Here is a 26432-nt window from a genome sequence, read left to right on the forward strand (position 1 = left end):
CCTTAATCTCTGTCTCCTTCAAGCAGCAAAACACTTCCGTTGGGCTGGGCGCAGGCTGGCTCCACAAGACGCAGGCTGCTGCTCCACGGATTATTGACAGCTGAGCCATCGCTCTGCTGCCCAGCCTTTACTCACTCCCAGCGGGCGGCGGCGGTGTTTTATAATGCTGTGGGGAGCCGGGGGAGCCGGGAGCTGCCTAGGACAGGCGTCACTGAGCTGCCCGTGTATGGAGCCGCCGACGTTTGGCAATACAGTGGGGAGGCGGGACTGGGAGCGCAGCACAGTGATCCGATCTGTGGAGGTGGTGCCGGTGGGGGCCCCTTTTAAAAAGGGGGGCCTGGGGTACTTATCCCCCCCTTAATCTGGCTCTGCCCTCCCTCCATCTGTGCGAGCAGTATTATCTGCATTAGGAATTGGGTGCAATGTTGAACCAGGCACTTAGTATATATTGGAGTTCTGAGGTCATTACTTTGGAGAGTACAGAATATATGGGGGGGGGGGGGGATAGACTGCATACCCTAACTGTACATATTGAGAGGAGCTACAATGCTGAGACTTGTAGTGTCACACATACAGTAGAGAAAAGGGAATGCAGGTGCACTCTCCAAATGGGTGTGGATCATAGGGTCAATCACACTTAGGTCGACCACTATTGGTCGACAGTGATTAGGTCAACACCTGAAATAGGTCGACATGGTCAATTGGTCGACATGAACAAGGTCAACATGGAAAAAAGTCAACATGAGATTTTTGTTTCAGTTTTTTGGTGTCGTTTTCTTTGTAAAGTGACCGGGATCCCCAATTAGAGCACCTTGTCCCCTCGCATGGCGGCAGGTTACTATTCCCAATCATAGTCCATGTGGATCGTAAAGTGTGAAAAAGTTCAAAAAATGAAAAGAAATTGTGGAAAACTAATTACGACCTTTTTCCATGTCGACTTAGTACATTTCGACCTAGGACCAAGTTGACTTATAGACCATGTCAACCTAATGCATTTCAGCCTATAGTGGACGACCTAATGACTGTCGACATAAGTGTGGTCGACCTAGAGACCAGATACCTCTCCAAACACTACTAATCAGAATTGTAATACATTTAGAAATTTAACATCAAGTAAAAGTGAGGTTCTTTGCTAAATTTTGGCCAAAAGTATGGGTCTACCCACCGCGTCCAGGTAACCTCATCGTCAGGTAGGTCTCTAACATTCTAAAGGTTCAAGTCCAGAGTATGTACATACTGGTAATTTGCTATGTCATTCACCCCAAAACTTATACTACAGCTGGAAACATTATTCAGGCATTAATTCACTCTATTCAGCAATTACAAAAGTTATATTAAATTTTCAGTTTATACAATCGGGTTGTAGTTGCGGCATGCTGTGATGTGTTGAATTACAGCCAGTCAGCTCCTAACTGTCATGTGTTCAGCTACTGTCATGTATTTAAAAAATGACAATTAGGGGCTTAGTGGCAATAGCACCATCTAACAAACGCAATGAGTTTTATCAGTCACAACGAGTTTCATCACTTATAAATTAGCCTCTTAGTCTATATTTTACCACAGTACTTACTTCTACACTTTCTTCAAAAGTTTGATTTATTAAAACTGTTTGTTTATTTTAAGTCAGTGGTACTTTAATGTTTCTATGAAAACATACCCCAACTTGCAGAGGTGTATTAACGTTTGAGAAGACCTACAGTATGTGCATCCCCACCCCCCTCTCCCCCTTCCCCCACTCTACAGACAACGGTCTCCCTACCGTCTTCTGGTGGTACCATGGGGGGTCATTCCGAGTTGTTCGCTAGCTGCATTCGTTCACTGTGCAGCGATGAGGCAAAAAAAAATGGCACTTCTGCGCATGCGTATGTGGCGCAATGTGCACGTGACATAGTGAAGCTTTTTAGTCGCACTGGTTGCCGCAGAGTGATTGACATGAAGTGGGCATTTCTGGGTGGCAACTGACAGTTTTCAGGGAGTGTTTGAAAAAAACGCAGGCGTGCCAGGAAAAACGCTGGCGTGGCTGGGCGAACGCAGGGCGTGTTTGTGACATCAAAACAGGAACTGAATAGGCTGAAATACACTCCCAGCGGGAGGTGGCATAGCATTTGCACGGCTGCTAAAAATTGCTAGCGAGCGATCAACTCAGAATGACCACCCATATTTGATATTTTTGGAAGATGGCACATGCCCAAAAGACAACACAGGCTTGGGCACCAGCACAATCCTTCATAATATATCATACAGGAGATGGCAAGGTAGGGTGTGCACAGTGGCGGATCTTGCCACGGGCAAGCAGGACTTTTGCCCGGGGCGCCGCCTTCCGGAGGGCGCCGGCGCCATCTGGAGGGCGCCGGCGCCATCCGGAGGGCGCCGCACCATGGCAAGATCCTCCACTGTCAGTGTGCGCCCCAGCAGTGTCCCCCCGCTGTGCCCCCCCTCCCGCTGTGAGAAGGGAACCAGACGCTATGCGTCTGGTTTCCCTTCGTGGCGCTGGTCCTCCCCCGCTCTGAAGGGAATCAGACGCTAAGCGTCTAGTTTCCCTTCATGGAGAGGACCTTTGGTGTGCCGTGCGCGATGACGTCATCGCGCACCGCACAGCATTGTGGCATAGACGCTAGGGGTCATAATTGACCTCTAGCGCTTATGCTGTGCTATGGGAGAGACCTGGGTGTGCACACTGCAAGTACTCAGTGGACCCATTATAGTTATGCTGCTGCCATCTGTTGTCTGTCCAATTGTTATCAGACAGTTTTATAGAGTCCAAGTCATTGGTAACCAGATAAATCTACATATTAAAGTTCTTTCAATAGTTTTTCCATATGTTTACGTTTGATGAACTTTTGCAAGTCCTCTGAATTAAATGTAATAAATTGATATGAAGTTCTATGGCCTTCCCTCAAAGGGTCTTTTTGTGTTCTAGTTAACTGTTGGAGGCTCCTGCATTAGAAGAGGGTTAAACTCCCTCCTGGTGTGTATAGTGAAAAACCTCACATTATTATACAGTATTATGCTGTTTCTTTTCAATGATTAAATATTTTCTTAGTAAAAGGATTTAACAGAACATCAATTGATCAGCATACAGCATAGGTCTGCAAACTCGGTCCTCATTACCCCACACAGTGCATGTTTTCAGGTAGCCCAGCAGGTGCACAGGTGTATTAATTACTCACAGACACATTTTAAAAGGTCCACAGGTGGAGCTAATTATTTCACTTGCGATTCTGTGAGGAGACCTGCAAAACATGCACTGTGTGGGGTAATGAGGACCGAGTTTGCAGATCTATGGCATACAGCATTTAACGATTTGCTTAATGTGCTTACTGTGAATGAACTAGTGAGTTACTTTATTGAACTTTGAGACAGTGGTAAATATTCCAAGCAGTAGCAATAATACATAGAGAAGATACACAGTGGCGTAAGTTCGTCACAGTTGCCCGGAGGCAAGTTCATACCAGTTGCCCACCCCCCCTTATATTTAGATAAATATATGTATGTGTGCGTGTGCGTGTGCGTGTGCGTGTGTGTGTGCGTGTGTGTGTGTGTGTGTGTGTGTGTGTGTGTGGAGTGTTCTGATTTTTTTTATATACTGTATATATAGATTTCATTGTCTTTTATTTTAAATCACACATTTCTTAGCAGTCCTACCCAGGATTAGAACCCACTGACAGCAGACACTTTACTGATGGAGCTATTTGCTCCAGTACAGGAAGCATGAGAATTGTAACTATATGAAGTAATGTGTAATTGTCAGAGAAGTAACTTCATATAGTAAAAAGATAGCGGCAGCCATCAATTAACTTACTTCAATGGTGTCACAGAATGGGGGGAGAAGAGCCCCCCTTCAGAGCAGGAGCCCGGCGGCATATGACTCCGTTGCCTCCCAGAGTTCTGCCTCTGAAGATACATTCTCCTCTCTAATAATAATAATAATAATAATAATAATATTTAGGATCTTGAGAGTCAAAATGGTTAAAAGTAACTTCTCATTCCGCCCCCTTAATTCTGGTCACATGAATCATCCTGAATTTATCAGCAGGTTATTGGAAACACATTTAAGAAAAACAATTCAAAAACCTTTACAGTATACTTAGGAAAGAGTAGTCACTGTAATAAAACACATCATACATCTTACACGTACATGTAGACTTTGAATTTTATACAAATGTAAAAAAAAAAACAATTAAATCTGAAAATGAAAACAGAATAAAAGGAAGTGCAGTATATTACTGTATGTCAATGTGCAGATATACTGTTGTGGATTTCACAGTACTAAAAAGCCACAATTCCACCAGCTAAAAGGCTTAAAGTTGTCATCTCTGTTTTTTATCTTGGTCATTTCTGACGGCTCTATGGGATACGTCCGGTGCTTTGACTAAAATTATAATAAAGAAATCCTACTTGTTGGTAGAATTACATTTTCAGACTGTTATTAAAGTCAGTATTACTGGTTTTGTGTGGTAAATTTGATAAATTTGTTATAGGGAAACAAGAAGACTGATAAATGTTCAGTATACATACAATTAATGCTGAATATTTCCTATTATTAGGACACTGCAGGTCTTCTGGATGGCTTTGTACTGTCTAAGAGACAATTTGAATATGTAATATTGTTCCATCAGTTCAATAGTTTGTACAGATATAATTCATATAATTCAGACATTTGACATGCAGTGCTACTGGTATGCTCCTAATGCAGCTGGAAACCAATTCTAAGCAGAATAGGTATGGTTGTGTAAATGGCATACAATTACATACATCAATAAATAATCTAAATAACTAAATGAAAACAGTCATGAGTCATTAGTGCCTACAATGAAGGACCAGTAAACCGAAACTGCTAATTGCATGTATAAAGGTTCCCATGACTTGACAGAACTGGAGCTATCTGGGCTTGTATTTACATTGGCTATTCAGCTGAGTCCTATTTACTTTTTTCAATTATTTGCCATTTAAGGGTGGTATCCTATTAGCTGCTGTGAGTTACCGCAGCTAAAGGATTCCCCAGGGGGCTATCCACTTAGCCGGCATTTATCGGGGATTAGGCTTCGCATACCTCAGGCACACAAAGCATAATCCTTGACTACCAGCTCCAGAAGACCCGTTTTTGCATGATAAGACATGGGTCCGAGATCTTCTCATGGATCCCATGTGTTATCGACCGATAATGGGTGATTAACCGTGTGGTAAAAACGGGCTGTAATTGGATAGTCCTATTGCATTATTGGGCTAAAAAGACTGTTATTACCATGCTGTAAATCACCGCATGTAATAGGATACCGCACTAAAACTGAGAAAGACCCAATCTTGGTGTCCTTCAGTAAGCTGTCTTAAGGTGTCTACATAAACTGCAATTTCTGTTTTGGAACAAACTGATGAGAAATTGGCAATTTTCTGGAGCCATGTGGTCAGATTAAAATCTGTAAAATTGGAATAATAAACTACTTCACTGGTCTGCGCTGCAGTCCCACCTCTGGAGCCACCACTGGTTGGAAGTAGTCTTATACAAGGTCCATTGACTTTAAGTTCTGTTATCAAACTCTAGTCTACTAGTCTATTTTCAGGTTCTTGACTAGATTCAGAGTAATGTTTGGTATCAATCTTCAAAAGAACCACATATTCATAACGTATTTTAGAATAAGCTTCACTAGTACTGGTATCTTGATATAATAAACATAAACCCTAATCACACTCACGCGAAGAGTAACAAGGTACAGTAGGATTTGGGTCAAAATGGCAACTGTCCTTTCTACTATATATTGGGAGTATGAAGTATGTAGAAAATTTTTGACATCTTTATGTTTCTAATGAAATATTTGTAATAAGATTGCATTATTTTCTTCCAGGCTTTTCCTTCTACTGTCTCCCTTCTTGTGTCTGCTCAGTAAAGGAGACGTCATTGTGCTTAGGGAAATATATGGTGAGATCCGAACACCAAATTTTCCAGATTTGTATCCCAGTGACTCAGAAGTGACCTGGAACATTACTGTGCCAGAGGGATTCAGAATCAAGATCTACTTCATTCACTTCGATCTGGAGCCCTCTTATCTCTGCGAGTATGATTATGCCAAGGTAAAATAATCCATCGGCAAGTACAGTGTGCATTATTCTGAACACACTCTACTCTACAATCAAGTGCACATACTGTATCATACTATAGACACTAGTTTTCACTGTTAAAAATGTCATGCCTAAAATGTCTCGCCTAAACGGAAAAAAAAATACTGTACTGCTATACTATAGTACAGTATAAGCACTGAGAATTGTGTAAATTGAAGTCTGATTACAACTGGATTATTACTACACATCGAAAGTATTAATAATTTGTTATCCCAACCTCACACTGATGCACTTGCTCTCTTGTGAGGTCCTTGTTTGTAGGAGATGGAAATACCATGTAATGGAATATCACATTTAAATGCTTCATTATAATCTCCATTCCAATTACTTATTTCAATTCTGCACAAAGCCCTGAAACCAGTCAGGAATGTCTGTCTAAAGCTCCTAGAAAAGTGATAAAGTAGTTTAGGATCTTATCTATTGTAGAGTTCATTCCACAGTATGTAGAGCAGTGAAGTGTCCTCTGCCCTCGAATAAACATAGTGGTCTCTGGCTGAGTTAATATTTGCTGTTTCCTGTCCTATCTCATTGAGCTGGCTAATGGATGTGCCAAGAGAGTTTGTTACTAATTAAATGTTTTCTTGGACCCAGATAATGATGTAAACACGTTGTACATGATTGACAGTTGCACCATTTGTCTTGTGGGAGATTTTTCTTTCCAACAAAGTAAGGATTAGATAGCACATAGAAGAGGAAAATAGAATGGGGAAGGGCAGTAAATTCCTTGCACTGTTCACATGCAGTTCTCACATGTTAGCTGTGATTTATATGTTAATTTTAAAATTTAAATACCCTACAAATAATAATCATATAATTAATTTTACTTCTTACACATCAGAAATATTCGTCTGTTTAACAAAATCACAGCATCAGCAGCAGTTATTTTCCTTACATAAATAGCGCTCTATTTCTACCTTTTGTCAGCAGTTCACACATCTCTGTTGTCCTTGTGTAGCGGAGGAGTTGTGTGAACTGCTCCCTGCTGATCTTTCACAATACTCGGGACTGCTGTCTATATGAATGCAGCCTCCTATTGTTTCCTTTCATTCTCTCTCCATTCTTTCACAGCTTGCATAACCTTTGCCCTTAAGACATGAGTTTGGCGTCACTAGATCAAGTGGGCCTGTATAATTTATATGAGAACAAGTTCCCTAACTCAATATTAGACAAATCCATTTGAGATTCCCCCATTTGCTGCTACTTCCTGATTTCTGAAAGATCTGTTATCCCCCAAGTCACATTGATAGATGCAAACTTAAATTACTTGCAGTGACTGGACATTTGTTGTGCATGCAGGTCTTGTGGAATGTTCTTGATTCTACGCCAGTTTCCTTCACTGATGTGCAAATGTATGTGTACCTCAGGCTTTCTGAACCTAACAGCTGAGCCTAACACAAAATAAACAGAAACTTATGTCAAAATAAGTGTATGTGCTTCCGAACATACAGTATCTATGTGGCATGATTCGTAGATAATGTTTTTTGCAATTGCTTGGTATTTTGAAGGTACACACATTGGGCCTATATTTTGGACAAGACCAAAGTTGCTATTAACTCTTTGGCAGCAAAGGTGTCTTGGGATTTTTGTGGGACCAAGATGACATGAACTGCAGCATCATGGCACATTAATCTGGAGACAAGGTTCAAAAAGCAGTAGAGTGTATACTAGATAGATAGATGGGTCGGAATTCCCAAAGGCAACGGAGTCAGTTGCCGCCCGGCTCCAGACCTGTAGGGGGCACCTGGCTCCTCCATTGCTCCTCCATCCCAACATCTTAGGCGCATGGGGTGTGCCTTATGTGCACAAACACACCCTAATGTAGAGAAGCCCAGCAGCCAGTGGTGCAAGTATGCAGGTACTGCCCGGCACACACCTTGCACGTTACACCCTGCTGTGACCTGTCTAGTGCCTTAACACCACGTCACCACCTCCCAGTCTGCCAGGGCTGCCGGGAGGTGGCAGTGTGGTGCCGGCTTTACTACACAGCATGTACATGCATGCTACTGCCCTGTCTGATCCTGCCAAGAAGAAGCAGCACCTTCCCTCCTTGTCTGACCACCAGCTCACTGTCTTACAGTTGAGGGTGGCTACCAGTGAAGGGGCGAAGGTGGAGGTTGAGATTCACAGACTAAAGGGGAGGGCTGGCTGAGAGACACTGACTGAAGGGGGGAGGTGGCTGACAGGCACAGAGTGAAGGGGTGAGGCAGAGAGGCACAGACTGAAGGGGGAGACTGAGAGGCACAGAGTGAAGAGGGCAGGCTGAGAGACACCGAGTGAAGGGTTACAGGCTGAGAGGTACAGCGTGAAGGAGGGCAGTATGGGAGGCACAGAGTGAAGGAGTGAGGCGAAGAGGCACAGAGTGAAGAAGAAGGCAGACTGAGAGGCACAGAGTAAAAAAGAGGGCAGACTGAGAGGCACATAGGTAAGGAGACAGGCTGAGAGGCACAGAGTGAAGGTGGGCAGGCTAAGAGATACAGAGTGAAGGGCGGGAGGCTGAGAGGCACAAAGTGAAGGGGCGAAGGCTGAAAGACACAGCGTGAAGGGTGGGTGGTTCATAAGCACATTGAAGGGGGGAGGCTGAGAGGCACAAAGGAGGGGGGGCAGCTGAGAGGCACAGAGTGAAGGAGGAGCAGGCTGAGAGACAAAAAGTAAAGGGGATGGTGAGAGATGCAAACAGGAGATGATGGTGTTGCTGAGAGACATAGGCAGGAGATGGTGGTGTGGTCGAGAGACGCAGGGGGGAGATGATGCTGTGGCTGAGAGACACAGGGAGGAGATGATGGTGTTACTAAGAGATGCAGGTGGGAGATGATGGTATGGCTGAAAGACGCATGTGGAAGATGATAGCGTGGCTGAGAGATGCAGGCAGGATTTGATAGCACTGTCCTTGACTGGTTTTCTTCTTACCTCACTAACCACTCCTTCTCTGTGTCTGCCTCCGGCACCACCTCACACCCTTCCATCTTTCCTGTTGGTGTCCCTAAGGGGTTCTGTCCTTGGCCTCCTTCTGTTCTCCCTGTATACCTCTTCCCTGGGTGCTCTCATTAGCTAATTTGGCCTTCAATACCACCTCTATGCTGATGACACACAACTCTACCTCTTCTCTCCTGATCTGTCCGTCTCTGTCCTCTCTCAGGTTTACAGCTGCCTCTCCGCAATCTCCTCCTGGATATCTGAGCACTCTCTGAAGCTCAACATGGAAAAAACTGAACTCATCATCTTTCCCCCATCCAGAGCACACCCCCTACCAATATCTCTATCACTGTTGACAACACCAGCATCTCCCCCGTTCCCCAACTCCGCTGCTTGGGCGTCACTCTTGACTCCTCCTTCTCCTTTGCACCCCACATCCAAGCTCTGGCACAATCCTGTTGGTTCCAGCTACGCAACATTGCTCACATCAGGCGATTTCTCTACCAGAGTGCAACTAAACTTATCATCCACTCACTGGTCATCTCACGACTCGACTCCTCACTGGCCTCGCTTGTTCCCATCTTGCTCCGCTCCAATCTGTCCTGAACTATGCAGCTAGGCTTATCTTCCTGTCCCGCCGTTCCACATCTGCCACTCCCCTTCGACAAAATCTACACTGGCTCCCATTCCCATTCCCCTACAGAATCCTCTTCAAACTCCTCACCCTCACATACAAGGCCATCTCTAATTTCAGTGCTCCCTAAATCTCCAACCTCCTATCCCTTCATACTCCCTCCCGCCCCCTACGGTCGACCAATGACCGTTGCCTCTACACCACCCTGGTCACTGCTTCCCATGCTCAAGTTCATGACTATGCCCGTGCTAAACCCCTTCAGTGGAATGCACTCTCCCACTCCATTAGACTCTCCCCGACCCTGCAAATCTTCAAACGGGCACTATAAACCCATCTATTCATCAAAGCATACCCTCCCGACTCATAACCAAGTCCTGAGGCCGCTCCTCCATCCCCCTGCCTCATGCCTTGAACATCTCAGCTTTGCATACTGCAATCATGCTACTTCCCGCTTGCTTGCACCTCATGTCATCTGTCTGTCGACCCTTCCCACTAGATTGTTAGCTCTTCAGAGCAGTGCCCTCTTTCCTCTTGTTATCTAAGCCCTCTTCTCAACACATTTCACTAGCAGCTCTCCCCTACTCAGCGACCATCTATACCCGCTTTTTCTCCTGCTGGTAAATGCTCATCTCCATCAATGGCCACCAGCCCCTAGTAGTACGATGATCACTCCCTCACTACTTACATCTTAGCTGTATTACGTCTTGAGAATTGTGTTGCTTTTTGATACCTGTACTCTATTTGTTATTTATTTACTGGAATGCTAAGTTTTGTCTCCCTGTACTGTCCTTTGTACGGCGCTGCGAAACACTTGAGGCGCCTTATAAATAAAATGTAATAATAATAATAATAATGGTGTGGCTGAGAGACATATGGAGGACATGATGGTGTGGCTGAGAGACACCGATGATAGATGATGGTGTGACTGAGAGACACATGGAGGAAATAGTGTGGCTGAGAGACACATTTGGGAGATGAGTGTGTGGCTGAGAGACAAAAGGAGGAGATGGTGTGGCTGAGAGATGCAGGTGGACTATGAGGAGTGTATAGCGGTATAGAGGAGTCAGTGATGTAGTGGTGGGTTGGGTATAGATAAGTCAGTTAAAATACTAATAATTTTTGTAAGGGGGGCACAACATTCATCTTGCCTCTGGGCAACTGGGAAAAGTTCTGCCCCTGTTCACACACAATCAGCCTACATTTCACTGACCCTATTATCCTCCCCACTATACTGACTCCAGTGCCATCCACATTGTTCTAAGTAATTTGCACTGATTATCTTACCTTTAAGCAAAAGTATAGTTAGTTACTGTATTTTGAATGCAGCAGTATACTGGTGCACTGCTGTAGTAAGTACTGTGCAGTGTTCAGGGCAGAAAGCTTAGTAATGTGAATGCTGCATGCAGAAATTAGTGACTGGTTTGGATGGGCACAGGGACAGGGCAGCTCCTCTCCTCTCATTTTCACGCAGGGGACAGTCCTGAGATCATGATGTCAGATCCAAGGCAACAGCACTCAGGGAGAAGGCTCCCCTCCTCACCTCTGTCTGAGTTGCCTCCTCCTTTGCTCAAAGGAGTAGCCTTCACATCTAGGGACTTCACCACTTTCCAAAGTTTACATACAAAGCAATGAATAAAAGGACATATACCCTCTGTGAGGGCTGAGTATGTAGGAAAATAGTTGGATGGCACAGTAGAAATGTGAATGGGGTGGCCTGAGTTTTCAAAGAATCTTTACTAACCTTCGTCCTTGTCAGATCTACAGCATGTGCTCCTTTATTTGTTTTTGTGCAGTGATGGTCACGAAATTGCGATGTCAGACCTCTGGCACCTGCAGCTAGAGCAGGACTACCTGAGAGGGACAGAGAGGAAAGCCAGGGACTTAAAGAAATGAAGGGTGGGTGATCCTCCTTCTCTTTCTCACCAGGGACGAAAACAGCCTTTCTAGCAAAGTCTCATCATGGTGACCTCTATTCCAGCGGATAGCAGTCACCCTTTGCATATATAATCACCATATACTACAGACAGCATTAGTGACCACGATATACTACAGACAGCATAAGTGACTGCAGCATACTACAGGCAGCATTAGTGACCCCATAAACTACAGACAGCATTAGTGACCACCATATGCTACAGACAGCATAAGTGACCACCATATACTACAGACAGCATAAGTGACCATTATATACTACAGACAGCATTAGTGGCCACCATATACAACAGAAAGTTTAAGTGACAGCAATATACAGTACTACAGGTAGCATTAGTGACCCTCATATCCTACAGACAGCATATGTGACCACCATATACTACTACATACCATATTAATTGCTGCCATATACTACACACAACATTAATGCTAAGTGCCCTCCTTCAATCCACTATTCAATAGGTCCCCCCAGTATGGAGCATAATAGCCTCCATTGAAAGGAATAGGTGGCATACCACTGTTTTTATTAAATCAGTAGATTGTGCATAAGTAAGTCAAAGTTTCAAGACTGCTTAGGGCCTTTACATCAGGATGTGCAAAAAAAAGAGATTGCAGAATATATTGATTTAATCAAAACTGTGGAGTGCCATCTATTCCTTATATTGAATAGATAGATAGATAGATAGATAGATAGATAGATAGATAGATAGATAGATAGATAGATAGATAGATACAGGGCTATTTTTCAGACAGAATGCTCCAGAACGTCCATTCCTGAAGGTCTTGTGAAAAATTACAGAGTTCTGGAACGTTTTTGTTTTGTTTTTTTATTTCGGAGGCGGGTGCGGGGGTAGGATAACAATAGCCCCAACAGCCCTTGTAATGGCATAAAACCTCTAGTGTCTGTTTCCTGCTCTGTGGTGGATATTTTGGGTGGGCTTTTTTTTACACGCCCCCAGTGCTCTCTGTCACTGATGGCCAGGAACTGAAACCCTTGGCAATGAACAGGAAACCCCTTGGCAATGAGTAGGAAACCCCTTGGTAATGAGCATGAGACCCATGGCATGAGCAGGGAAATCCCTTGGAAACAAGCATGAAACCCTTGGTAACGAGCAGTAAACCCCTTAGCAATGAGCAAGAAACCCCTTGGCAATGGGCATGAGAACACCGTCAGCAAGCAAGGAAACCCCTTGGCAACAAGCATGAGCCCCTGTCAACAAGCAGGGAAACCACTTGGCAATGAGCATGAAACCCCTTGGCAATGAGCAGGAAACCCCTTGGCAATAAACATGAGACCCCTGGCAGGTAGCAGGGAAACTCCTGGAAATGAGCATGGAACCCAGAACATGAAACCCCTGGCAACAAGCATGGAAACCTTGGCAACAAGCATGAGATCCCTGACAATGAGCAGGTAATTTAAAAGTAATTAGAAACCTTACTGTGGGGCATAATTTGTAAGGGGCATTATTGTGTGTGGCATAACTGTGTGTGGCATATTGTGCAATGGGCATTACAGTGTGTGGCATAATGTATAATGGGCATTACGGTGTGTGGTATATTCTGTAATGGGTGATACAGTGTGTGGCAAATTGTGTAATGGGCTTTATGTTCAGTGGTGCTGAGAGGGGGGGTGGGTACACTTTACCCAGAACTGTCAGAGGGTCCAGGGTCCCACTGCCCTCTCCTTCCCCAATGTAGACAGCGCTGGCATGGAGCCAGGAAAGAGAGGACAATGCTGAAGTGGCAGCCTCTCTCTTCAGTGCAGCTCACACACTGCTGTGTGCTGCACTGGGGAGAGAGGCAGCTATAGCAGTGTTCTCTCCAGGGCTAAAGTGGTCCTGGAGAGGCGGTGGAACTCATTTACCCAACCACCTAGCCACGCCCGACCTCCACTCTCCTCACATTAGGTGGAGCCAGGGCCAGTGCTAGTGTTTTGGGCACCCCCCTGCAAAATATAAATTAGTGCCCTACTTCCCATACTTTATAAAGGGACATTGATCTCACAAAGAAGCAACATGGTCACATAATAGTACCCAAAATTCAAATTACACCACACAGTAGCACAATCTTATTCACATTACATTGCATGTAGTGCCCTTGATTCATATTACACCACATAGTAATACCCCTTACTCAGGATATGTCACTCAGGGACTCTGTCACTCCTGCAGCTCACCACTTGTGTCCATCCAGCAGCTCCAATCCCTGTATCCCTCCAGCAGCTTCCCACCTCTTTTGTCTCTCCAGCCCCCTCTCATCTTGTCTTCAAGATACACAGAGCCTGCTCCTCTTCATGGCTCTTCTTCATTTTGCGGCAGTGACAACATGACATCACATACGCCGTGCCGGAAAAGGAAGCCACTGGGACCTGAGGAGGGAAGAATGCTGTTCAACAGACATAGCATGTATAAGTACCAGGAGGGGTGGGCTGTAGAAGGAGGAGAACCATGGAGTCACAGGACCTGAGGAAGGAGGAGGTGGCTGCAGCTCATCAGTAACACTAGCGCCGCCTGCATCATCCATTGACCTAGGTGATTGGGGGGGCTTTTTTTGTAACCAGTTTTCCGAACCTCGTCCGAACTCCCCCCCCCCCCCCCGTCACACACACATTTTAACCCCTGCCTCTCTCTCCCTTCTTGATGTGCATGAGTGAGTGATTGGTGATTGCATCCACTACTTTCCCCAGCAGACGCCCCCACGGACTCCTGCTGCAATCAGTGGGGCAGCACTATATACAGTGTGACAGTGTGAATAGATAGAGTGAGAGAAAAAGATAGGCAGATAGAGTTAGACAGACAGACACACACACACACACACAAACAGACACACACATACACATGAATATGTCCAGTATTTACATATTTAATCTTATATTATCATACTTTTTTCTGACTGGCTCTAGCGGCTCCTAAGTACTAGTCCTCATTCTTTCAGTGGAGTGATCACGCCTACAATGCAGATTGCACACCGGCAGGCAGCTCTATATATCCCGTCCCTTATTCTTTCTGCTTCCTGGTGTTCCCAGCATGCAGTGCATGCTACAGTATAACGATGCAGCAAGGCCAGACAAGTCGAGAAGTCGTGAAGGGTATTGATTGAGCTCATCACCTTCATTGAGCTGATGATGCCGCAGTCACCGGGTCCCCCCACTGGTGTGCCCCTGCCATCATCGCTTGAGTGACACAAATGGCGCAGCGACGGACAGCGATTAATAAGTCAAGCTGACTCATTATATGCTGCCATCCCCTTCATAGTGGCGGGCCCCTTGTCAATCACCCTATTTCACTAGGACATTATGGGTAAGATGCATCACACATCATGTTTTGAATGTGATGCATTCTACCACTGGTTGTATGCTTGGGGGCATTTAGTGAGGCTGTATGCACGTACAATTGCGTTTAATTCGAAAATGGGCAGCTTTCCCGATGCAAGGGCTTCCGAGTATATGATTCAGAAGTCCTTTTGCGCATTTGGCCATTAGCCAGTGCAGGCATGAGCCACGAGGGACACTGGGAGGCCTCTTTTTGTCTCTCTCTCTGGGAACTATCTGAAAAGAAGCCCATAGGCTTCTATTAGGCAATGCCATTTATAGAGCGCGTTGCATATTGGGAATAAGCAATCCGTCCTATGGATATTAGGGATATTAGCAAGTATGATTTATCAAGAACTTCGGCCTGGAAATAACAAACTGAAGTGTTGAGCTGTTTTATTTGTAACAGTTTGATTCTCTAAGTGACTCTGGACACAAAACAGATCTCTTGATTTATTTGGCATTCCAATTCTATTCTATAGGAAACATTCATATTATCTTCTTTGTTGTGGTCTTCTTTGCAGAGGTGTAGCCTTAAGCAACCAGAATATATTGGTGCTCCCTGTCCGAGTCAACGGCTATTCTCACAAAAGCACGTCAATTATTTGTAGGGGCACACGTAGGCTGCAGGTTGCCATAAAAAAGAAGTATGTTGGCATTCAGGACCGGAAAACAGTAGTTATTTATAGAGATGAGCGGGTTCGGTTCCTCGGAATCCGAACCCGCCCGAACTTCAGCTTTTTTTACACGGATCTGAGCGACTCGGATCTTCCCGCCTTGCTCGGTTAACCCGAGCGCGCCCGAACGTCATCATGACGCTGTCGGATTCTCGCGAGGCTCGGATTCTATCGCGAGACTCGGATTCTATATAAGGAGCCGCGCGTCGCCGCCATTTTCACACGTACATTGAGATTGATAGGGAGAGGACGTGGCTGGCGTCCTCTCCATTTAGATTAGAAGAGAGAGAGTGAGATTGAGACAGAGACACTTGATTTACTGGAGCTTAGGAGTACTAGAGAGTGCAGAGTTTACTAGTGACTGACCACTGACCAGTGACCACCAGTGCAGTTTTATTTAATATAATCCGTTCTCTGCCTGAAAAAAACGATACACAGTGACTCAGTCACATACCATATCTGTGCTCAGCCCAGTGTGCTGCATCATCTATGTATAATATCTGACTGTGCTCACACAGCTTAATTGTGGGGGAGACTGGGGAGCAGTTATAGGTTATAGCAGGAGCCAGGAGTACATATTATTAAAATTAAACAGTGCACACTTTTGCTGCAGGAGTGCCACTGCCAGTGTGACTGACCAGTGACCTGACCACACTGACCACCAGTATAGTATACTATATTGTGATAGCCTGAAAAAGTTAAACACTCGTCGTGTGACTTGTGTGGTGTTTTTTTATTCTATAAAAAACTCATTCTGCTGACAGACAGTGTCCAGCAGGTCCGTCATTATATAATATATACCTGTCCGGCTGCAGTAGTGATATATATATTTTTTTTATATCATTATTTATCATCCAGTCGCAGCAGACACAGTACGGTAGTTCACGGCTGTAGCTACCTCTGTGTCGGCACTCGGCAGTCCATCCATAATTGTATACCACCTACCCGTGGTTTTTTTTTCCTTTCTTCTTTATACATACTACATCTCATTATCATCCAGTCTATATTAGCAGCAGACACAGTACAGTACGGTAGTCCACGGCTGTAGCTACCTCTGTGTCGGCACTCGGCAGTCCATCCATAATTGTATACCACCTACCCGTGGTTTTTTTTTCCTTCTTTATACATACTACATCTCATTATCATCCAGTCTATATTAGCAGCAGACACAGTACAGTACGGTAGTCCACGGCTGTAGCTACCTCTGTGTCGGCACTCGGCAGTCCATCCATAATTGTATACCACCTACCCGTGGTTTTTTTTTCCTTCTTTATACATACTACATCTCATTATCATCCAGTCTATATTAGCAGCAGACACAGTACAGTACGGTAGTCCACGGCTGTAGCTACCTCTGTGTCGGCACTCGGCAGTCCATCCATAATTGTATACCACCTACCCGTGGTTTTTTTTTCTTTCTTCTTTATACATACTACATCTCATTATCAACCAGTCTATATTAGCAGCAGACACAGTACAGTACGGTAGTCCATGGCTGTAGCTACCTCTGTGTCGGCACTCGGCAGTCCGTCCATAATTGTATACCACCTACCCGTGTTTTTTTTTCTTTCTTCTTTATACATACTACATCTCATTATCATCCAGTCTATATTAGCAGCAGACACAGTACAGTACAGTAGTCCACGGCTGTAGCTACCTCTGTGTCGGCACTCGGCAGTCCGTCCATAATTGTATACCACCTACCCGTGTTTTTTTTTTCTTTCTTCTTTATACATACATACTACATCTCATTATCAACCAGTCTATATTAGCAGCAGACACAGTACAGTACGGTAGTCCACGGCTGTAGCTACCTCTGTGTCGGCACTCGGCAGTCCATCCATAATTGTATACCACCTACCCGTGGTTTTTTTTTCTTTCTTCTTTATACATACATACTACATCTCATTATCAACCAGTCTATATTAGCAGCAGACACAGTACAGTACGGTAGTCCATGGCTGTAGCTACCTCTGTGTCGGCACTCGGCAGTCCATCCATAATTGTATACCACCTACCCGTGGTTTTTTTTTTCTTCTTTATACATACTACATCTCATTATCATCCAGTCTATATTAGCAGCAGACACAGTACAGTACGGTAGTCCACGGCTGTAGCTACCTCTGTGTCGGCACTCGGCAGTCCATCCATAATTGTACACCACCTACCCGTGGTTTTTTTTTCTTTCTTCTTTATACATACATACTACATCTCATTATCAACCAGTCTATATTAGCAGCAGACACAGTACAGTACGGTAGTCCACGGCTGTAGCTACCTCTGTGTCGGCACTCGGCAGTCCGTCCATAATTGTATACCACCTACCCGTGGTTTTTTTTCTTTCTTCTTTATACATACATACTACATCTCATTATCAACCAGTCTATATTAGCAGCAGACACAGTACAGTACGGTAGTCCACGGCTGTAGCTACCTCTGTGTCGGCACTCGGCAGTCCATCCATAATTGTATACCACCTACCCGTGGTTTTATTTTCTTTCTTCTTTATACATACATACTACATCTCATTATCAACCAGTCTATATTAGCAGCAGACACAGTACAGTACGGTAGTCCACGGCTGTAGCTACCTCTGTGTCGGCACTCGGCAGTCCATCCATAATTGTATACCACCTACCCGTGGTTTTTTTTTCTTTCTTCTTTATACATACTACATCTCATTATCATCCAGTCTATATTAGCAGCAGACACAGTACAGTACGGTAGTCCACGGCTGTAGCTACCTCTGTGTCGGCACTCGGCAGTCCGTCCATAATTGTATACCACCTACCCGTGGTTTTTTTTCTTTCTTCTTTATACATACATACTACATCTCATTATCAACCAGTCTATATTAGCAGCAGACACAGTACAGTACGGTAGTCCACGGCTGTAGCTACCTCTGTGTCGGCACTCGGCAGTCCGTCCATAATTGTATACCACCTACCCGTGTTTTTTTTTTCTTTCTTCTTTATACATACATACTACATCTCTTTATCAACCAGTCTATATTAGCAGCAGACACAGTACGGTAGTCCACGGCTGTAGCTACCTCTGTGTCGGCACTCGGCAGTCCGTCCATAATTGTATACCACCTACCCGTGGTTTTTTTTTCTTTCTTCTTTATACATACATACTACATCTCTTTATCAACCAGTCTATATTAGCAGCAGACACAGTACAGTACGGTAGTCCACGGCTGTAGCTACCTCTGTGTCGGCACTCGGCAGTCCATCCATAATTGTATACTAGTATCCATCCATCTCCATTGTTTACCTGAGGTGCCTTTTAGTTGTGCCTATTAAAATATGGAGAACAAAAATGTTGAGGTTCCAAAATTAGGGAAAGATCAAGATCCACTTCCACCTTGTGCTGAAGCTGCTGCCACTAGTCATGGCCGAGACGATGAAATGCCAGCAACGTCGTCTGCCAAGGCCGATGCCCAATGTCATAGTACAGAGCATGTCAAATCCAAAACACCAAATATCAGTAAAAAAAGGACTCCAAAACCTAAAATAAAATTGTCGGAGGAGAAGCGTAAACTTGCCAATATGCCATTTACCACACGGAGTGGCAAGGAACGGCTGAGGCCCTGGCCTATGTTCATGGCTAGTGGTTCAGCTTCACATGAGGATGGAAGCACTCAGCCTCTCGCTAGAAAAATGAAAAGACTCAAGCTGGAAAAAGCACAGCAAAGAACTGTGCGTTCTTCGAAATCCCAAATCCACAAGGAGAGTCCAATTGTGTCGGTTGCGATGCCTGACCTTCCCAACACTGGACGTGAAGAGCATGCGCCTTCCACCATTTGCACGCCCCCTGCAAGTGCTGGAAGGAGCACCCGCAGTCCAGTTCCTGATAGTCAGATTGAAGATGTCAGTGTTGAAGTACACCAGGATGAGGAGGATATGGGTGTTGCTGGCGCTGGGGAGGAAATTGACCAGGAGGATTCTGATGGTGAGGTGGTTTGTTTAAGTCAGGCACCCGGGGAGACACCTGTTGTCCGTGGGAGGAATATGGCCGTTGACATGCCTGGTGAAAATACCAAAAAAATCAGCTCTTCGGTGTGGAAGTATTTCACCAGAAATGCGGACAACAGGTGTCAAGCCGTGTGTTCCCTTTGTCAAGCTGTAATAAGTAGGGGTAAGGACGTTAACCACCTCGGAACATCCTCCCTTATACGTCACCTGCAGCGCATTCATAATAAGTCAGTGACAAGTTCAAAAACTTTGTCCGACAGCGGAAGCAGTCCACTGACCAGTAAATCCCTTCCTCTTGTAACCAAGCTCACGCAAACCACCCCACCAACTCCCTCAGTGTCAATTTCCTCCTTCCCCAGGAATGCCAATAGTCCTGCAGGCCATGTCACTGGCAATTCTGATGATTCCTCTCCTGCCTGGGATTCCTCCGATGCATCCTTGCGTGTAACGCCTACTGCTGCTGGCGCTGCTGTTGTTGCTGCTGGGAGTCGATGGTCATCCCAGAGGGGAAGTCGTAAGACCACTTTTACTACTTCCACCAAGCAATTGACTGTCCAACAGTCCTTTGCGAGGAAGATGAAATATCACAGCAGTCATCCTACTGCAAAGCGGATAACTGAGGCCTTGGCATCCTGGGTGGTGAGAAACGTGGTTCCGGTATCCATCATTACTGCAGAGCCAACTAGAGACTTGTTGGAGGTACTGTGTCCCCGGTACCAAATACCATCTAGGTTCCATTTCTCTAGGCAGGCGATACCGAAAATGTACACAGACCTCAGAAAAAGAGTCACCAGTGTCCTAAAAAATGCAGCTGTACCCAATGTCCACTTAACCACGGACATGTGGACAAGTGGAGCAGGGCAGGGTCAGGACTATATGACTGTGACAGCCCACTGGGTAGATGTATGGACTCCCGCCGCAAGAACAGCAGCGGCGGCACCAGTAGCAGCATCTCGCAAACGCCAACTCTTTCCTAGGCAGGCTACGCTTTGTATCACCGGTTTCCAGAATACGCACACAGCTGAAAACCTCTTACGGCAACTGAGGAAGATCATCGCGGAATGGCTTACCCCAATTGGACTCTCCTGTGGATTTGTGGCATCGGACAACGCCAGCAATATTGTGTGTGCATTAAATATGGGCAAATTCCAGCACGTCCCATGTTTTGCACATACCTTGAATTTGGTGGTGCAGAATTTTTTAAAAAACGACAGGGGCGTGCAAGAGATGCTGTCGGTGGCCAGAAGAATTGCGGGACACTTTCGGCGTACAGGCACCACGTACAGAAGACTGGAGCACCACCAAAAACTACTGAACCTGCCCTGCCATCATCTGAAGCAAGAAGTGGTAACGAGGTGGAATTCAACCCTCTATATGCTTCAGAGGTTGGAGGAGCAGCAAAAGGCCATTCAAGCCTATACAATTGAGCACGATATAGGAGGTGGAATGCACCTGTCTCAAGCGCAGTGGAAAATGATTTCAACGTTGTGCAAGGTTCTGATGCCCTTTGAACTTGCCACACGTGAAGTCAGTTCAGACACTGCCAGCCTGAGTCAGGTCATTCCCCTCATCAGGCTTTTGCAGAAGAAGCTGGAGACATTGAAGGAGGAGCTAACACGGAGCGATTCCGCTAGGCATGTGGGACTTGTGGATGGAGCCCTTAATTCGCTTAACAAGGATTCACGGGTGGTCAATCTGTTGAAATCAGAGCACTACATTTTGGCCACCATGCTCGATCCTAGATTTAAAGCCTACCTTGGATCTCTCTTTCCGGCAGACACAAGTCTGCTGGGGTTGAAAGACCTGCTGGTGAGAAAATTGTCAAGTCAAGCGGAACGCGACCTGTCAACATCTCCTCCTTCACATTCTCCCGCAACTGGGGGTGCGAGGAAAAGGCTCAGAATTCCGAGCCCACCCGCTGGCGGTGATGCAGGGCAGTCTGGAGCGACTGCTGATGCTGACATCTGGTCCGGACTGAAGGACCTGACAACGATTACGGACATGTCGTCTACTGTCACTGCATATGATTCTCTCAACATTGAAAGAATGGTGGAGGATTATATGAGTGACCGCATCCAAGTAGGCACGTCACACAGTCCGTACTTATACTGGCAGGAAAAAGAGGCAATTTGGAGGCCCTTGCACAAACTGGCTTTATTCTACCTAAGTTGCCCTCCCACAAGTGTGTACTCCGAAAGAGTGTTTAGTGCCGCCGCTCACCTTGTCAGCAATCGGCGTACGAGGTTACATCCAGAAAATGTGGAGAAGATGATGTTCATTAAAATGAATTATAATCAATTCCTCCGAGGGGGGGCGTGGCCTGGTCGTGGATGCAGGAGGCTGTGCAGCACACGAGCTCCTGAGATAGTAGCAGTTTTAACTGCTAAATTGTACTAGTACTCGGGGAATTATCACCCCCTATCTATCTGCCCGGGCCCCCCAAGCATCGACCAGGGTGGTTGCGGAGCCGGCGGGTGCCCCCTGTACCCGTGCGGGTTGCGGCCTACCCTGCTTGCTGGAGCCGGGACCTCGCGCTCGGAGCAGCCGCGGACCGGAAGTTCGGTGCCCTGCGGCGGAGGGCCGAGAAGGAGCCGTCCGCATTACCCCTGAAGCCCCTACACCACTCACCACTCCACATCTGTTCTAGGTGAGTCTCTCCCTGGCCGTGCCGCTCGGTGCGGCGGTCCCCCGTGTACCCGGCGGTCAGCTTGCTGCGAGAGGCGCCGGTCACGTGGTGCCGCTGCCGGGGCCGAGCGCGGCCGCCGCTGCACACAGCGAGTCTCCTGGGACCCCTCCTGGGCTTCGGAGACCCAAGCCACTGCCACCACTGAGTGTACCCCGTAAGTGGGGTCTATATATATACATGGGGCATACAGGCACCTGCAGTGAGTGACCTGGCGGCACCATTTTGGATCCTGGCAGTCACCTGGAAAAGCACCCACATTAAGAGTTGCTGAACTAGGGGGATTTCTAGCCCTGCGGCCAACTAAGGTGTCGGGGAAGGGAGCTGCCGACACAGAACTCCAGCCTAACCCTGAATGCACATTCTTAGCCTGACATAGAGAAGAGAGGCTCCCCCTTGTGGATCCTTGTCACATCTCATCTCACCTCTCCTATTGTTATACTTGTCTGTATTATAACAAAGCACCTTGCCTATGAAAATTCACCGCAGTGCGATCAGCAAGTCTCCACTCAAAAGGAAATAGATGCCTCCTCCTGCCGCCATGTAGGGCCGTCTCGAGGGAGGCCGGCTGACGCCTTCTGACACGTTCTATCACCCAAACGACCACAGATCTGTCTTGCGGACTCTGCAGTCTCTCGCTAGGTCCGACATGATAACGCATCCACCCAGGTATGTCTGTAATTAAGCGACTTACCGAACGCACTCACCACTGCATATGACACTCTCTTCTACAAGGTGGCGACATAGGGATTTGTGAATATCAGCCCCAAGCCCTGGGATACGGGTCCGGGGGAGTAATCAAGGTATGACCTGAAGTACTGGGTCGCCCGACACCCCTGCTCCAGTACTGGCCGTGCAGGCTCCGACGCCCAAACCCCCTTCCTGCCACCCATGAGCCGCAGGAGACGTAGGGGAGTAAAAACCCCTGCTTGCCAGTCTGACGTCACCCCCCGCACAGATTTAAGAAGGTTTCTCAATCTCCGGAAAGATACAGATATGGCGACTCCATCGACGCCTTCCTCTCCGGCACATGCTGAGAGGTTGGAGAAGCAAGGTGAACCCAGGGTGATTACACCAGATAGAAGCCCCGCTGGACAGCAGGACATGCAGAAGGTACTCGCCCTCCTGCAGACTCTGCCCACTAAAGCGGACTTTACATCTTTGGAGAGTAAACTGCGGGATGTGGTCCACTCTGAGGTGTCCTCACTCCGGTCGGAACTGACTCAGCTGGGCTCTCGCATTGAAATATTGGAGACCAGGGGAGAGGACTCCAACGCTTTTCAACACGCATTGGTGGATACTATCAGACTTCAAGCGGAGGAGATTCAGAAGTTGCACGACCATCTTGATGATATAGACAACAGGGGTCGTAGAAACAACCTGCGGGTGAGGGGCATCCCTGAAGACATACCACAGCAAAGCATCCCGGATGCCCTGAATAAGATCTTTGGTGCAGTCCTGGAAACCGACCCGAACGACCCCATCATCTTCGACAGGGCACACAGAGCACTGCGCCCCAGAGGCTTGCAGTCCGACCGTCCAAGAGACATTATTTGCCGTCTACACTACTACAGCCAAAAAGAAGAAATAATCAGGAAACTTCGTAACGCCGGTGACCTAGACTTCAACGGCTCACCTATTCAGGTCTTCCAGGACCTTTCTGGTCACACCCTACAGTCTAGACGTCAATTAAAACCACTAACAGATGCCCTTCGCAAAAACAACATCAAATACAGATGGGGATTTCCCTTCAGCATCACAGCAACTAATGATGGCCGGTCTGCAACGATCAGGACCCCTGAGGATGTAACCCCCTTCTGCTCCACCCTATCTATTGACCCAGTACTGGTCCCCGATTGGCAATCCGTAGGCTCGAGGATTCGCCCCCCCCAACCGCCCCAGGCTGATATGCCTTTCCAAACCGTGGGATCCCCCTCAGCAGCACAGAAACGGAACCGCTCCCTTCCGTCCCCGTCATCTTCATCATCCTACTCGGCTACGAAAACCTAATCACCCCACCTTTGGAGTGGCATCTTTCTCTCACTACCCACGTTTGATTGGAATAAAGAGGACTGCTTCAATATGTCGAGTCACTGCGGGAGGGACCACGGCTCCTACAGAAAGACTCCCTCCCTTGAGGCACCCTGAGGTTGAGGGACACGATGCCTCCCGGGTCACCGTCTCTATGTTTGATAGTCACATCATGCCCGAGAGACATGGCCACTCAGTTCCCCGAATAGAGGGAGACAGAAGCAACTTTGTCACGGTCTTGACTGCATTACCATAGTTCGGTTACAGTATTGCCCTTATTGTTGCGACATGCAATGTTCATATTATCGTGGTCGTTAATTATGTTACACTGACACAGTCCGTGTTGGAGGGCCGATCCGTCCCTCCCTTGTTACCCCACTTACACCGCAATGTTTGGTCCTGGTACGATCGACGGGAACATTGTCCCCGTCGTTCGTTTCACCAGGAGCGGTGTTATGTTTTCATTTGTTCAAATGTTCTATATTGTTTCGCTTTTCTGTTCTATTGTTCTTCCTCTGTCCGCTACTTTCTCCCCTTCTCTTCTTCAGGTTCTCTCCTCCTTCCCAAAACTACCTAGGCACTCCAACGCCCAAGCCCTACCCTATGCCGATGGGACCGGTGTCAGACCAGACTTACTATTTCTTTTTGGAACAGGTAAATGGCGTTACTAAAAGTAGTTTCTATTAATGCCCGGGGACTCAACATTCCTGAGAAGAGGTCAAGGGCCTTACGAGAATTGAAAGCCGAGAAAGCAGACGTTGCCTTTGTGCAAGAAACCCACTTTAAAGAAGGGGTGGCCCCCTCTCTCGGGAATCGAGACTTCCCTACAGGGTATTTCTCAAATAACGTGGAGGGTAAGACTCTGGGGGTAGCGATCCTATTTGCCAGACATGTCGCCCTGGCAGACGTTGTTTGCCATAAACTTGTCCCTGGCAGGGCTCTCCTTATAAACTGCACTATCGCCAATAGAGCCTTTACCTTTCTTAATGTTTATGCCCCCAACAAGATACAGCCGGGCTTCTTGGAAAGAGTTCTCACACAAGCCCAACCACACATTAATGGGGTCCTGCTCTTTGGCGGGGATTTAAACTGGTCATTGGAACCCAGACTAGACTCCTCCAACCCCTCCCCTAGGTATTCGGACAAATTGCACCGTAGAGTTAGGAGGATACTACATAACTTTCAACTCATAGATGTCTGGAGGATACAACACCCCTCCACTCGAGATTTTACCTTTTATTCACACCCTCACAATACTTACACTAGGATTGACTACTTATTTATCCCGCATAGATTTTTGCACCTGGCTGAGGCATCTGCTGTGGGCAACATGTCCTGGACAGACCATGCTCCTGTCTCTTTGGGGATACGTCTGTCCCCTGCCCGCCCGAACTCCTACACGTGGAGACTAAACGAGATGGTCATCCAGGATCCCGGTTGCCAGCAGCAGATCAGAGAGGCTATAGCCAACTATATCGAAGTTAATGACACAGAGGGAATCTCCAAAGTGGTAGTTTGGGAGGCCCATAAATGTGTAATAAGGGGAAAACTTATTCAACTGGGCGCCCATAGGAAAAGACAACATATGGCGGCACGGGAGGCCTTGGTACAAAAAATTCAAGCCTTAGAACTTCTCCATAAATCTAACATGTCTGATGACAACCTACAATCACTACTAAAGGCGCGGAAGGAATTGGACTCGCTTATGTCCCACAAATTGAAGTTAGAAGCTAGGAAATGCCGTAGTCGTTATTTTCTGTGGGGGAACAAGCCTGGGAAGCTGCTGGCGCGGGCTCTCCAGGCCCAGCGCGCGGCAGCGTTTATACCTAAAGTAAAAACGCATACGGGAACAACACAACACACCATGACTGAGATAGCAGCAGCCTTCCGACACTATTACACCCAGTTATACAATCTAAGAGGCCCCACGGAGGCAGAATCTGACCTCTCCCGAAAGGCCTCTATTGCAGAGATTTTACGTGAAATTAACTTCCCCACTCTTACACTTGAAGAAGTTGAGTCACTTGAGAACCCCTATACTCTGGCAGAGCTTGAAGAGGCTGTCAAAGCCACCCCGAATGGCAGGAGTCCGGGCCCTGACGGCTTCTCTTTAGCATATTATAAGACATTTGGGGATGTTTTGCTACCTCTGATGCTT

General features: G+C 46.6%; 1 protein-coding gene across 3 annotated transcripts in view; it reads left to right on the forward strand.

Moving 5' to 3' along the window:
* MASP1 (MBL associated serine protease 1) overlaps nucleotides 1–26432 on the forward strand; it is a 345593-nt gene that overhangs the window by 37313 nt on the left and 281848 nt on the right. For all 3 annotated transcript variants that reach the window (XM_063916501.1, XM_063916503.1, XM_063916502.1), the window contains exon 2: nucleotides 5844–6069. In XM_063916501.1, the coding sequence (XP_063772571.1) occupies nucleotides 5844–6069 (226 nt within the window). The remainder of the gene's footprint in view (nucleotides 1–5843; nucleotides 6070–26432) is intronic.

The sequence above is a fragment of the Pseudophryne corroboree genome, chromosome 4 (genome assembly GCF_028390025.1).
Source record: "Pseudophryne corroboree isolate aPseCor3 chromosome 4, aPseCor3.hap2, whole genome shotgun sequence".
Classification (NCBI taxonomy): Eukaryota; Metazoa; Chordata; class Amphibia; order Anura; family Myobatrachidae; genus Pseudophryne; species Pseudophryne corroboree.